The following is a 15,820-nucleotide window of genomic DNA, read 5'->3' as shown; positions in this document are numbered from 1 at the left end:
CGACGCCTCCCACCACGGCCCCCCAGGGTCTGAGGACCCCCCGCCTCGTCCCCAAGGTCCCCATCCCGTCCTGGACCATGCGGCCCCACGGTGGCCTCTTCCACGGTGGTGGTGGCCCCCATGGGGACGTGACCTGCTGTGGCCCCTTCCACCCTGGCTTTGCCCAGGGTGGCACCGCCCACGAGGACTTTTGCTGTGGTGGCTTCTGCCCCGGTGGCATCTCCTGGGGTGGCATCACCCAAACTGGCAGCATCCCCCGTGACGTCATCTCCCACGGTGGTGGCATCTTCGGTGGTGGCATCATCTTCCACAGTGATGACATCTCCTATGGTGGTGGCATCTCTCACAGTGGTGGCATCTTCAACGGTGGCATCTGCAACGGTGGCATCTCCAATGGTGGCATCTCCCACAGCGATGACATCTCCTATGGTGGTGGCATCTCCCGTGACAGCATCTCCCACGGTGGTGGCATCTTCAGTAGTGGCATCATCTCCCACAGTGATGACATCTCCTGCGGTGGTGACATCTCCAATGGTGGCATCTCAAATGGTGGCGTCTCCCAAAGTGATGACATCTCCTATGGTGGTGGCATCTCCCGTGACAGTACCTCCCACAGTTGTGGCATCTCCAATGGTGGCATCTTCAGTGATGGCATCTCAAATGGTGGCATGTACCACAGCGATGACATCTCCCATGGTGGTGGCATCTCCCATGACAGTACCTCTCACAGTGGTGACATCTCCAATGGTGGCATCTCCCACAGCGATGACATCTCCCCTGGTGGTGGCACCTCCCATGACAGCATCTCCAACAGTGGTGGCATCCCCTATGGTGGTGGCATCTCCCAGTCTGGTGGCATCTCCCACACTAGTAGCACATCCCACAGTGGTGGCATTTCCCAGAACAGTGACATCTCCCACAATGGTGACATCTCCCACAGCTGTGGTGTCACCCAAACCAGTGGCATCTCCAGTGGTGGCACCTCCAGTGGTGGCACCTCCCACAGCAGCATCTCCCATGATGGCAACTCCCACGGTGGTGGCATCTCCCACAGCCATGGTGTCACCCAAACGAGCAGCGTCTCCCATGGTGGCATCTCCCACAGTGGTGGCATCTCCCACGGTGGTGGCATCTCCCACAATGGCACCTCCCACAGTGATGGCACCTCCCACGGTGGTGGTATCTCCCACGGTGGTGGTATCTCCCATGGTGGCATCTCCCACGGTGGTGGCACATCCCACGGTGGTGGCACCTCCCATGGTGGCATCTCACATGGTGGTGGCACGTCCCAAACCCTCCCCTCCCGCCATGGTGCCATCTCCACCAGCTTCCTCCTCCGCCTCTCCCACCACCCCCGGTGGCCTCCCCACCTCCTCCTGCTTCTCCTCCTCCTCCTTCTCCACCCACCCCCCACACGGGGGGCCACCTTCAAGGTGGGGGTGATGGGTCCTTGGACCTGCGACCCCCTCCTGGCCCGGGCTTTGCCCGAGGTGGCCTCTCGCTTGGCCGTGGCCCGTCTCAACCGGGATCCCACCCTCAACGAAGGCTACTGGTGGGACGCGGTGGTGTTGGCCGAGGCGTGTAGGACCCCCCAGGCCGTGACGGGGCTACTCAACGCCGAGCGTTACGCCGCGGGGCTGGTGGGACCCCTCAACCCGGCCACTTGTGGGGCGGCCGGGCTACTGGCAGCCGCTTGGAACAAGCCCTTGGTCTCCTGGGCTTGTTTGGGTGATGCCGAAGGATTGGACACCTTGGTCACCCCCATTCCGGAACCCGCCGGGGTCCTCCACTCCCTCCTGCGCTTCTTCCGCTGGGCCCACGTGGCTGTGATCTCCGCCCCACAGGACCTCTGGCGTGAGGTGGGGCAGGGCTTGGCCCAGGAGCTGCGGGCGCGGGGACTGCCCGTCACCGTGGTCACCACGGCGGGGACCGAGGAGGAGGAGGCCCGGGAGGCGCTGAGGAGGGTGCAGAGGGCGGATGCCGTCAGAGGTAACGGGGGGAGTTGGGGGGGAGAGGGAAGGGGGAGGAGGTGGACGTGGATGGATGGAGATGGTGGACATGGATGGAGGTGGAGGGATGGAGAGGGTGAACACGGATGGATGGAGATGGATGGATGGAGATGATGAACATGGATGAATGGATAGAGATGGATGGAGGTGGTGGACATGGGTGGATGGATGGAGATGGGAGAGGATGGATGGATGGAGGTGGGAGAGGATGGATGGATGGAGATGGGAGAGGAAGGATGGATGGAGGTGGTGGACATGGATTGATGGAGGTGGTGTACATGGATGGATGGATGGAGATGGGAGAGGAAGGATGGATGGAGGTGGTGGACATGGATGGATGGATGGAGATGGGAGAGGATGATGGATGGAGGTGGGAGAGGAAGGATGGATGGAGGTGGTGGACATGGATGGATGGATGGATGGATGGATGGAGATGGGAGAGGATGGATGGATGGAGATGGTGGACATGGATGGAGGTGGAGGGATGGAGATGGTGAACACGGATGGATGGAGATGGATGGATGGATGGAGATGATGAACATGGATGAATGGATAGAGATGGATGGAGGTGGTGGACATGGGTGGATGGATGGAGATGGGAGAGGATGGATGGATGGAGGTGGGAGAGGATGGATGGATGGAGATGGTGTACATGGATGGATGGATGGAGATGGGAGAGGATGGATGGATGGAGGTGGTGGACATGGATTGATGGAGGTGGTGTACATGGATGGATGGATGGAGATGGGAGAGGAAGGATGGATGGAGGTGGTGGACATGGATGGATGGATGGAGATGGGAGAGGAAGGATGGATGGAGGTGGTGGACATGGATGGATGGATGGAGATGGGAGAGGATGGATGGATGGAGATGGTGGACATGGATGGATGGAGGTGGTGGACATGGATTGATGGAGGTGGTGGACATGGATGGATGGATGGAGATGGGAGAGGATGATGGATGGAGGTGGTGGACATGGATGGATGGATGGAGATGGGAGAGGATGATGGATGGAGGTGGGAGAGGATGGATGGATGGAGATGGTGGACATGGATGGATGGATGGAGATGGGAGAGGAAGGATGGATGGAGGTGGTGGACATGGATGGATGGATGGAGATGGGAGAGGAAGGATGGATGGAGGTGGTGGACATGGATGGATGGATGGAGATGGGAGAGGATGGATGGATGGAGATGGTGGACATGGATGGATGGAGGTGGTGGACATGGATTGATGGAGGTGGTGGACATGGATGGATGGATGGAGATGGGAGAGGATGATGGATGGAGGTGGTGGACATGGATGGATGGATGGAGATGGGAGAGGATGATGGATGGAGGTGGGAGAGGAAGGATGGATGGAGATGGTGGACATGGATGGATGGGTGGAGATGGGAGAGGATGATGGATGGAGGTGGTGGACATGGATGGATGGAGGAAGGATGGATGGAGATGGCTGAGGTGGAAGAAGGATGGAGGTGGCTGGATGAAGGATGGTGCAGGTGGGCCTGGATGGAGAAGGTCCACCCGCCCACCAGCTGAAGGTTGGCTGGGGAGCTCCAACAGGCGCAGGGTGGTGGTGGTGGATGGGATGTCCCCGCTCTGACACCCCTGTCCCCTCTCCCCCCGCAGTGGTGGTGATGTGCATGCACTCGGTGCTGCTGGGTGGTGAGGAGCAGCGGGTGCTCCTGGAGAAGGCCGAGGACATGGGCATGACCGATGGCACCTACGTCTTCATCCCCTACGATGCCCTCACCTTCCCCCTGCCCTACCATCGCGTGCCCTACCCCGTCCTGGCCAACAACACCAAGCTGCGCCTGGCCTACGACGCCGTCCTCACCGTCACCATCGACTCGCCTGAGGTCACCTTCCACGAGGCTCTAAACTTGGCCAAGGAGGCCTACGAGATCCCCGCGCACATCAACCCCACACAGGTGGGGTGGGAGGCATCTCCAGGGTGTTGGGGACATCTTCAGAGGGGTTGGAGGCACCTTCAGGGGGTTTGGGGGCAGCTTCAGAGGGGTTGGAGGCATCTTCAGAGGGGTTGGAGGCACCTTCAGGTTGTTGATGGCATCTCCAGGGGGTTGGAGGGACCTCCAGAAGGGTTGGAGGCATCTTCAGAGGGGTTGGAGGCACCTCCAGTGGGTCTGGGGGCACTTTCAGGGGGTAGGAGGCATCTCCAGGGTGTTGGGGGGCATCTTCGGAGGGGTTGGAGGCATCTCCAGGGGGCTTGGAGGCATCTCCAGGAGGTTTGGAGGCATCTCCAGGGGGGTTGGAGGCACCTTCAGAGGGTTGGAGGCATCTCCAGGGGGGCTGGAGGCACCTCCATGGGGTTGGGGGCACCTCTGTGGGGTGAGGGACACACCCATGGGGTGGGGATGGGAGCCACTGGGGTTACGGGTTGGGCGCGGGGTGGGCCAGTTGGGGGAGAAGGTGGCCAATGGGAGGCGATTGTGGCTTGTAGGCGCTGGAGGGAGGTGGTCATGGCCAATGGGAGCAGGGTGGGTGTGGTGGCGGCAACCAATGGGAGTGGGGCAGAGATGACTGTAGCCAATGGGAGCTGGATGAAGGTCGACAGGCGTTGAGTAGAGATGACCGTGGCCAACAACGTTGGGTAGAGATGACCACGGCTCGGGTGGTTGGGTAGAGATGACCATGGCCAACAATGTTGGGTAGAGATGACCATGGCCAACAACGTTGGGTAGAGATGACCATGACTTGGGTGGAGGTGGCCATGGCCAACGACATTGGGTAGAGATGACCGTGGCCAACAATGTTGGGTAGAGATGACCATGGCCAACGATGTTAGGTAGAGGCGACCACGGCTTGGGTGGAGGTGGCCATGGCCAACAATGTTGGATAGAGATGACCATGGCCAACGACGTTGGGTAGAGATGACCACGGCTTGGGTGGAGGTGGCCATGGCCAACAATGTTGGGTAGAGATGACCACAGCTTGGGTGGAGGTGGCCATGGCCAACAATGTTGGGTAGAGATGACCATGGCCAACGACGTTGGGTAGAGATGACCATGGCCAACAATGTTGGGTAGAGATGATCACGGCCAACGACGTTGGGTAGAGATGACCATGACTTGGGTGGAGGTGGCCATGGCCAACGACGTTGGGTAGAGATGACCATGGCCAACAATGTTGGGTAGAGATGACCATGGCCAACAACGTTGGGTAGAGATGACCATGACTTGGGTGGAGGTGGCCATGGCCAACAACGTTGGGTCAATGTTGGGTAGAGATGACCATGGCCAACGAAGTTGGGTAGAGATGACCATGACTTGGGTGGAGGTGGCCATGGCCAACAATGTTGGGTAGAGATGACCACAGCTTGGGTGGAGGTGGCCATGGCCAACAATGTTGGGTGGAGGTGGCCATGGCCAACGATGTTGGGTAGAGATGACCATGACTTGGGTGGAGGTGGCCATGGCCAACAACATTGGGTAGAGATGACCATGGCCAACGACGTTGGGTAGAGATGACCACGGCCAACAACGTTGGGTAGAGATGACCACGGCCAACAATGTTGGGTAGAGATGACCATGGCTTGGGTAGAGGTGGCCGCCCGTGGGTGTCACCATGACTGGTGGTACCTGGCCACCCCCTGACCTCACCTCTCACCCCACAGGTCCACCCCCTCTTCGCCACCATCTACAACTCCATCCACTTCTTGGCCAGGGCGGTGGAGGCCACGCGGAGGACGGGCCGGTGGGTGATGGGCACCAACGTGGCCGAGAACGCCCGTGACTTCTCCATGGAGGGCTTCTGTCAGCCCTTCTCCGTCAATGAGGACGGGGACATCAGCGTCCCCTACGTGGTGTTGGACACGGATGGCAAAGGAGACCACTTGTGGCCCGTCTACGGACTGGAACCGGGGACGCGGGGACTGGGCTACCGTGGCTACAGCGTCCACTGGCCACACAGCTCCAGCCCCGGCACCGACGCCGGCTGCTGGTTTGAGTCGGGCTCCATCTGCAACGGGGGTGAGGGGACATCGCGGTGGTCCTTCCCCCACCTCTGTCCATCTGTCCATCCACCCTCTGTCTGTCCGTCCTTCCATCCCTCCATCCATCCATCCATCCATCCATCCACCCATCCCTCCATCCATCCATCCATCCACCCACCCATCCTTGACCAGAAGCAGTCAGGTGACCATGACTGACCATAGGTGGCCACAGGTGACCGTGGTGTGGATTCATGACCAGAAGCAGCCATAGGTGGCCAGGGCTGACCATAGGTGACCATGGTGGACATCCATGACCATAAGCAGTCATAGGTCACCAGGGCTGACCACAGATAGCCGCAGGTGACCGTGGTGGGCATCCATGACCAGAAGCAGCCATAGGTGGCCATGGGTGACCATGGTGGGCATCCATGGCCGTAAGGAGTCATAGGTGACCATGGTGGGCATCCATGACCAGAAGCAGCCATAGGTGGCCATGGATGACCATGGTGGGCATCCATGGCCATAAGCAGTCATAGGTGGCCAGTATTGACCATAGGTGGCCACGGGTGACCATGGTGGGCATCCATGGCCGTAAGGAGTCATAGGTGGCCACGGATGACCGTAGGTGACCATGGGGGGCACCCATGACCAGAAGCAGCCATAGGTGGCCATGGATGACCATAGGTGGCCACAGGTGACCATGGTGGGCATCCATAACTATAAGGAGTCATAGGTGGCCACGGCTGACTGTAGGTGGCCACGGGTGAGCATCCATGACCAGAAGCAGCAATAGGTGGCCATGGGTGGCCCTGGGTGGCTCCTCTGGGCTGTGCCACCCCTTCACCCCCTTCCTCTCTCCCCCACAGGGGTGGATGCCACCTTCGTCCTCCTCATTTTTGTCCTCATCTCCGCCCTCATCGCAGCAGGGGCTGCCCTCGCCTGCTTCATCAGGTGGGTGCCACCACCTCACGGGGGTGTTGTGGGGCTGAAGGGGGCACCTGGGGGGAGGTACCAGGGTCCTTGAGGAGGCATCTCAGCAGCTTCCGTGTCCCCTCCCTGCAGGCGCCGCATCCAGCAGGCCCAGCTGATGAAGGGCCCCAATAAGATCATCCTCACCATGGAGGACCTGACCTTCATCAACACCCAGAGCAGCAAGAGGGTGAGGGACAGGGGGGCCCTGGTGGGGGGGGACCTTCTGTGGTGGCCACAGTGGCCCCAGAAGTGACTGGGAAGGTGAGCCAGTGGCCTGAAGTCTGCCCCGTGGTCAATCTGGGCCTTGGGAGGAGAACCATGGGCTGGTGGGACCCCATGGGTGACATGTCCCTGTGGTTGATGGGTCCCCATGGCCTGGTGTCCTCCCTGTAGCCAAGCTGGCCCTAGGGAGGAGACCTATGAATGAAAGGTCCCTGTGGGTGACATGACCCCATGGGTGACATGTCTCCAGTGTCCCTGCGACCTAATGTGGTCCCTGTGACCAAGATCTGCCCATAAGCTGGTGGGTCTCCATGAGTGATGTGTCCCTATGGGTGACGTCCTCATGGCTTGAGATGTGTCCAAGGGCCGGGCTCTGTCCTGGGAGAAGATCCATGGGCTGGTGGGTCCCCATGGGTGATGTGCCTACCTTGGGTGCCAACTCTCCGTGGGTGATGTGTCCACCTTGGGTGCCGTGTCCCCATGGGTGATATGTCCACCTTGGGTATCACGTTTCCATGGGTGACATGTTCACCTTGAGTGCTACATCCCTGTGGGTGATGTGTCCACCTTGGGTGCCGTGACCCCATGAGCCACATGCCCCCTCTTGGGTGCCACGTCCCTGTGGGTGATGTGTCCACCTTGAGTGCCATGTCCCCATGGGTGATGTGCCCACCTTGGGTTCCACCTCTCTGTGGGTGACACGTCTCCATGGATGACGTGTCCACCTTGGGTGCCATGTCCCCATGGGCCACGTGCCCCCTCTTGGGTGCCACGTCCCTGTGGGTGATGTGTCCACCTTGGGTGCCATGTCCCTATGGGCCACGTGCCCCACCTTGGGTTCCACCTCTCCGTGGATGACATGCCCCCCCTTGGGTGCCACATCCCTGTGGTTGACGTGTCCACCTTGGGTCCCATGTCCCCATGGGCCACATGCCCCACCTTGGGTTCCACCTCTCCGTGGACAACATGCCCCCCCTTGGGTGCCACATCCCTGTGGTTGACGTGTCCCCCTTGGGTGCCACCTCTCTGTGGACAACACGCCCCCCCCCCGCCTTGGGTGCCACATCCCCGTGGTTGACATGTCCACCTTGGGTCCCATGTCCCCGTGGTTGACGTGTCCACCTTGGATGCCATGTCCCCATGGGCCACGTGCCCCACCTTGGGTTCCACCTCTCCGTGGATGACATGCCCCCCCTTGGGTGCCACATCCCTGTGGTTGACGTGTCCCCCTTGGGTGCCACCTCTCTGTGGACAACACGCCCCCCCCACCTTGGGTGCCACATCCCCATGGTTGACGTGTCCACCTTGGGTCCCATGTCCCCATGGGCCACGTGCCCCACCTTGGGTTCCACCTCTCCGTGGACAACATGCCCCCCCTTGGGTGCCACATCCCTGTGGTTGACGTGTCCCTCTTGGGTGCCACCTCTCTGTGGACAACATGCCCCCCCCGCCTTGGGTGCCACATCCCCATGGTTGACGTGTCCACCTTGGGTCCCATGTCCCCATGGGCCACATGCCCCACTTTGGGTGCCACCTCTCCGTGGACAACATGCCCCCCCTTGGGTGCCACATCCCTGTGGTTGACGTGTCCCCCTTGGGTGCCACCTCTCTGTGGACAACACGCCCCCCCCGCCTTGGGTGCCACATCCCCGTGGTTGACATGTCCACCTTGGGTCCCATGTCCCTGTGGTTGACGTGTCCACCTTGGATGCCATGTCCCCATGGGCCACGTGCCCCACCTTGGGTTCCACCTCTCCGTGGATGACATGCCCCCCCTTGGGTGCCACATCCCTGTGGTTGACGTGTCCCCCTTGGGTCCCATGTCCCCGTGGTTGACGTGTCCACCTTGGATGCCAAATCCCCATGGGCGACGTGCCCATTTTGGGTTCCACATCTACATGGATGACATGCCCCCCACCCCCTCGGGTGCCACCTCCCCGTGGGTGACGTGTCCCGCCGTGTCCCCATGGGCCACCCTGTCCCGTCCCGCCCCCCCCCCGGTCTCCCCCCCCCCCCCCCCACAGGTGGACGGCAGCCGGACCAGCCTGGCCGGCCGCAGCGGGGCCGACACCAAGAGCGTCAAGAGCGTCACCGCCGCCCCCGACACCACCAACGTGGCCATCGCTGAGGTAAGACGTCCCCCCCCCCCCCGTGTGTGTGTGTGCGCGCGTGTGTGTGTGTGTGTGTCCCTTCCCTCCTCCCCCACCCCCCACCCCACCCCCCCCCCCAACCTCACCCCACCCCATTTCCCACCTCCGGGGGCGACAAGGCAAGGCCACCTCCGTAGGGACGTCTCGTCGGGGATGGATGAAGGAGGGTGGGGGGTGGGGGGAAGGGGAAGGGTGGTGTCACCCCTCCCCCCACATCCTGGTGGATGATTGACAGCTCCGGGGTCATGATTGACGGCTGCCCCCCCCCCCCCCCCCCCCCGCAGGGAGCCGAAAGCTCGAAGGGCAACAGCCACCTCCCCTTCCTCCTCCTTTTGTTTAACCAGCAGGGCCTTGTCGCCTCCGTGCAGGTAAGTGCACGAAAACCCCCCCTTTTCACCCCAAAAAACTGACCCTCTTGACCCGCCCCATCCCCTACCCACCACCCTGCGTCCCCGGTGGGGGGAAAAAATGGGGGGGGGGGCGCGGTGGGAGGTGTGTGTGTGGGGGTGTGTGTGGCTTTTTTTGGATGGATGGATGGATGGATGGATGGATGGATGGATGGATGGATGGAATGTTCTCCAGTGGTTTCTCGGTTGGGGGGGGAGGATGAGGAGTGTGTCGTGTGTCCCCCCCCCCCTTCCCTCCCACCGGTGTCCCCAAGGTCTGGGAGTGGGACCGGTCCTTGGCGGGGGGGGGGGGTTGGGGGGGTGGGTTGGCTCAGACCTCACCCCCTCTGTCCCCCAGGGCGACTGGGTCTGGCTGAAGAAGTTCCCCGGAGACCAGCACTCTGAGGTGAAACCGGCCACCAAGCTGGCCTTCTGCAAGGTGAGGGGGCCACGGGGCCACCACTGGGCCACGGGGGACACCAATGGGCCATGGGGGACACCAATGGGCCATGGGGGGCACCGATGGGTCATGGGGGACAGCATTGGGCCATGGGGGACAATGTTGGGTGATGGGGACAAAGTTGGGTCAAGGGGGACAATGATGGGTCATGGGGGACAGCAGTGGGCTGTGGGGGACAATGTTGGATCATGGGGACATCACTGGGTCATGGGGACAACGTTGGGTGATGGGAGACATCACTGGGCCATGGTGGACAATGTTGGATCATGGGGACAGCACTGGGTCATGGAGGGCAACGTTGGGTGATGGGGACACCACTGGGCCATGGGGGACGATGTTGGGTCATGGGGACAAAGTTGGGTCAAGGGGGACAATGATGGGTCATGGGGGACAGCAGTGGGCTGTGGGGGACAATGTTGGATCATGGGGACAGCACTGGGCCGTGGTGGACAATGCTGGGTGATGGGGACAGCACTGGGCCATGGAGGGCAACGTTGGGTGATGGGGACACCACTGGGTCATGGAGGGTACCAATGGGCCATGGAGGACAGCACTGGGCCATGGGGGACAATGTTGGGTGATGGGGACAAAGTTGGGTCAAGGGGGACAACGATGGGTCATGGGGGACAGCAGTGGGCTGTGGGGGACAATGTTGGATCATGGGGACATCACTGGGTCATGGGGACAATGCTGGGTGATGGGGACACCACTGGGCCATGGAGGGCAATGTTGGGTCATGGGAGACATCACTGGGCCATGGGGGACGATGTTGGATCATGGGGACAGCACTGGGTCACGGAGGGCAACGTTGGGTGATGGGGACATCACTGGGTCATGGGGGACAGTTCTGGACCACAGGAGGTCATGGTGGGACAATGTCAGGCCATGGGGGACAATGTCAGGCCATGAGGGGACAATTCTGGACCACAGGAGGCCATGGTAGGACAATATCAGTCCATGATGGGACAATGTCAGGCCATGGTGGGACAATGTCAAGCCATGGGGGACAATGTCAGGCCATGGTGGGACAATATCAGTCCATGATGGGACAATGTCAGGCCATGGTGGGACAATGTCAAGCCATGGGGGACAATGTCAGGCCATGGTGGGACAATGTCAGGCCATGGTGGGACAATATCAGTCCATGATGGGACAATGTCAGGCCATGGGGGACAATGTCAGGCCACGAGGGGACAACTCTGGAGCATAGGAGGCCATGGGGGTCAACACCAGGCCACGGTAGGACAATGTCAGGCCATGAGGGGACAATTCTTGACCATGCTGGGCCAAGGCCAGGCCATAAGGGGCCACCACCAGGCCCCAGGGCCAAGGTCGGGCCACTGTCCCACGTGTCCCTCTGCCCCCGGGACAGTTGCGTGACCTTCGTCACGAGAACGTCAACCTCTTCTTGGGCTTCTTCCACGACTGCGGCATCTTCGCCATCGTCTCGGAGCACTGCTCCCGCGGCAGCCTGGAGGACCTTCTGCGCAACGAGGACATGAAGCTCGACTGGATGTTCAAGTCCTCCCTCCTCATTGACCTCATCAAGGTGACAACCCGGGGTAGGGGGGGACATGTGGTGGGAGCCGTGGAAGCAAGGGGTGGTGGCCGTGGGAGGGGAAGTGGCCGTGGTGGGGCTGGTGAACGTGGTGATGGACTTCGTGGTGGCCGTGGAGGTTCTTGTGGCCGTGGTAGTTCTGATGGTTGTGGCGGTTCTGGTGGCCATGGAGGTTCTGGTGGCTGTGGTGGGGCTGGTGACCATGGTGATGGCCATGGTGGTGGCAATGGTGGTTCTGGTGGTTGTGGTGGTGCTGGTGACCATGGTGATGGCCTTGGTGGTGGCAATGGCAGTTCTGGTGGTTGTGGTGGTGCTGGTGACCATGGTGATGGCCTTGGTGGTGGCAATGGCGGTTCTGGTGGTTGTGGTGGTGCTGGTGACCATGGTGATGGCCATGGTGGTGGCCGTGGTGGTGCTGGTGACCATGGGTGATGGCCATGGTGGTGGCCGTGGTGGTGGCAATGGCAGTTCTGGTGGCTGTGGTGATGCTGGTGACCATGGTGATGGCTGTGGTGGTGGCAATGGCGGTTCTGGTGGCTGTGGTGGTGCTGGTGACCATGGTGATGGCCATGGTGGTGGCCGTGGTGGTGCTGGTGACCATGAGTGATGGCCATGGTGGTGGTCTTCGTGGTGGCAATGGCGGTTCTGGTGGCTGTGGTGGTGTTGGTGACCATGGTGATGGCCTTGGTGGTGGCCATGGTAGTTCTGGTGGCTGTGGTGGTGCTGGTGACCATGGTGATGGCTGTGGTGGTGCTGGTGACCATGGGTGATGGCCATGGTGGTGGTCTTCGTGGTGGCAATGGCAGTTCCAGTGGCTGTGGTGGGGCTGGTGACCACGGCAATGTCCTTGGTGTGGCCACGGTGGTTCTGGTGGCTGTGGTGGTGTTGGTGACCATGGTGATGGCCTTGGTGGTGGCAATGGAGGTTCTGGAGGCTGTGGTGGTGTTGGTGGTGATGGTCTTGGTGGTGGCGCTGATAGTGGTGGCCATGACAGTACCCGTGGTGGTGCCCATGTTGGCGGTGGCCATAACAGCACCCATGGTGGTGGCCATGATGGTAGTGGCCATCATAGAACCCATGGTGTTGGCCATGGTGGTGGCCATGATGGTGGTGGCCATGTTGGTAGTGGCCATGACAGTAACCATGGTGTTGGTTGTGTTGGTGGCCGTGGTGTTGGCCATGTTGGTAGTCGCCATGGTGGTGGCCATGACAGTACCCATGGTGGTGGCCATGTTTGTAGTGGCCATCACAGAACCCATGCTGTTGGCCATGGTGGTGGCCATGATGGTGGTGGCCATGACAGTACCCATGGTGGTGGCCATGTTGGTAGTGGCCATCACAGAACCCATGCTGTTGGCCATGGTGGTGGCCATGATGGTGGTGGCCATGACAGTACCCATGGTGGTGGCCATGTTGGTAGTGGCCATCACAGAAGCCATGCTGTTGGCCATGGTGGTGGTGGCCATGACAGTACCCATGGTGGTGGCCATGTTGGTAGTGGCCATCACAGAACCCATGCTGTTGGCCATGGTGGTGGCCATGATGGTGGTGGCCATGACAGTAGCCATGGTGTTGGTTGTGTTGGTGGCCGTGGTGTTGGCCGTGTTGGTAGTCGCCATGGTGGTGACCATGGTGGTGGCCATGACAGTAGCCATGGCGGTGGCCATGTTGGTAGTGGCCATCACAGAACCCATGCGGTTGGCCATGGTGGTGGTGGCCATGACAGTAGCCATGGTGTTGGTTGTGTTGGTGGCCGTGATGTTGGCCATGTTGGTAGTTGCCACGGTGGTGGCCATGGTGGTGACCATGGTGGTGGCCATGACAGTAGCCATGGCGGTGGCCATGGTGGTGGCTGTGGTGGTGGTGGCCACAACAGTACCCATGGTGGTGGCCATGTTGGTAGTGGCCATCATAGAACCCATGGTGTTGGCCATGGTGGTGGCCATGATGGTGGTGGCCATGTTGGTAGTGGCCATGACAGTAGCCATGGTGTTGGTTGTGTTGGTGGCCGTGGTGTTGGCCATGTTGGTAGTCGCCATGGTGGTGGCCATGGTGGTGACCATGGTGGTGGCCATGACAGTACCCATGGTGGTGGCCATGTTTGTAGTGGCTATCACAAGAACCCATGCTGTTGGCCATGGTGGTGGTGGCCATGACAGTAGCCATGGTGTTGGTTGTGTTGGTAGTCGCCATGGTGGTGGCCATGGTGGTGACCATGGTGGTGGCCATGACAGTAGCCATGGTGTTGGTTGTGTTGGTGGCCGTGATGTTGGCCGTGTTGGTAGTCGCCATGGTGGTGGCCATGGTGGTGGCCGCGGCGGTGGCCCTGGCGGTGACCTTGGGGGTTGTCCCTCAGGGCATGCGGTACCTCCACCACCGCGACGTGGTCCACGGGCGCCTCAAGTCGCGCAACTGCGTGGTGGACGGGCGCTTCGTGCTGAAGGTGACGGACCACGGCTACAACGAGCTGCTGGAGGCCCAGCGCCTCCCCACCCCCACCCCGCAGCCACAGGGTGAGGGCGGGGCCTGGAGGGGGCGGGGCATGGAAGGGGCGTGGCCTGGAGGAGGCGTGGCCGTGGGGAATGGGGATGTTTTCACATCGATTGGGTGGGGTGGAGGGGGCGGGGCCAGGAGGAGGCGGAGCCTGGAAGGGTGTGGCTGGAGGGGCGTGACCTGGAGGAGGCGGGGCCATGAGGGGCGGGGCCTGTAAGGGTGTGGCCTGGAGGGGGCGGGGCCTGGAGGAGGCGTGGCCATGGGGAATGGAGATGTTCTCACATCGATTGGGTGGGGTGGAGGGGGCGGGGCCAGGAGGAGGCGGAGCCTGGAAGGGTGTGGCTAGAGGGGCGTGACCTGGAGGAGGCGGAGCCATGAGGGGCGGGGCCTGTAAGGGTGTGGCCTGGAGGGGGCGGGGCCTAGAGGAGGCGTGGCCGTGGGGAATGGGGATGTTTTCACATCGATTGGGTGGGGTGGAGGGGGCGGGGCCAGGAGGAGGCGGAGCCTGGAAGGGTGTGGCTAGAGGGGCGTGACCTGGAGGAGGCGGGGCCATGATGGGCGGGGCCTGGAGGGGACGGGGCCTGGAGGAGGCGTGGCCATGGGGAATGGAGATGTTCTCACATCGATTGGGTGGGGTGGAGGGGGCGTGGCCCTGGGGGCGTGGTCTTGGGAGTGGTCTGGAGGGGGCGTGGCCTGGAGGGGGTGGGGCCGGGGGAGGAGTCTGGAGGGGCGGGGCCGGGGAATGGAGGTGTTCTCATCCTTTGTGGTGGGGGCGTGGCCTGGGGTGGGGTGGGTGTGGCTGGAGGTGGGCGGGGCCAATGGGACGGCACGGGGGGTGGGGTGGGCGGGACTAGGGAGAAGGGGTGGGTCTTGGGGGAGGGGCCAAGGGAAGGGGTGGGGCCTCGGGGATTTGGGAGGGCTCTGAGGGGTGGGGCTTCTGGGATGGGGTGGGGCTTTTTGATCAGGGGCGGGGCCTCCTGGGAAGGGGCGGGGCCAAAAGGAAGTGGGCAGGGCCAACTGGGGTCAGGGCGGGGCTTGTAATGGGCATGTCACTTGGGGGCGGGGTAGAGGGCGGAGCCTCGGAGCCTGGGGGCGTGGCTTGACGACGGGGGCGTGGCTTCCTATGGGGGCTTGGCCTCCATTGAGGGCATGGTTTCCCATAGGGGGCGTGGTCTCCCATAGAGGGCGTGGCCTAATCTAGAGGGCGTGGCCCTGTGAGGGCGTGGTCTCCCGTAGAGGGTGTGGTCTGCCTTTTGGGGGCGTGGCCTGACGGGGGGAGGGGGCGTGGCCACACCATTGATCGCCACCAGAGGGTGGGTGACCCCGGGGAGGGGTGGGGTGGGGGGGGAAGGAGGGGGCGTGGTTTGTCGGGGAGGGGGGCGTGTTCTGGATGAGTGGGCGTGTCCTTGGAGGGAGGGGGCGTGTCTGAGGGTGTCTCCGCCCCCCCCCCTCCCCGCAGAGCGGCTGTGGACGGCGCCGGAGCTGCTGCGGGATGCGGCGCTGGAACGTCGCGGCTCCTTCCGGGGCGACATCTACGGCATCGGCATCATCATGCAGGAGGTGATCTGCCGCAGCGGGCCCTACTGCATGCTGGGACTGCCCCCCGAAGGTACCAG

General features: G+C 61.9%; 1 protein-coding gene across 1 annotated transcript; it reads left to right on the top strand.

Moving 5' to 3' along the window:
* Positions 1-1,379: 1,379 nt before the first annotated feature.
* Positions 1,380-15,813, top strand: LOC141478901 (retinal guanylyl cyclase 1-like; the record flags this gene model as incomplete). The annotated part of the gene is made up of 11 exons (XM_074167843.1): positions 1,380-1,989; positions 3,641-3,942; positions 5,646-6,000; positions 6,830-6,914; positions 7,026-7,122; positions 9,182-9,286; positions 9,592-9,675; positions 10,052-10,132; positions 11,526-11,702; positions 14,068-14,224; positions 15,664-15,813. Coding segments are annotated over 11 exons (2,203 nt in total), but the record flags the coding sequence as incomplete, so codon positions are not given.
* Positions 15,814-15,820: the final 7 nt, after the last annotated feature.

This window comes from Numenius arquata, unplaced genomic scaffold, assembly GCF_964106895.1.
Source record: "Numenius arquata unplaced genomic scaffold, bNumArq3.hap1.1 HAP1_SCAFFOLD_1340, whole genome shotgun sequence".
Lineage (NCBI taxonomy): Eukaryota > Metazoa > Chordata > Aves > Charadriiformes > Scolopacidae > Numenius > Numenius arquata.
Note: the sequence above shows the minus strand (reverse complement) of the source record. Positions and strands in the feature narration are given on the sequence as shown.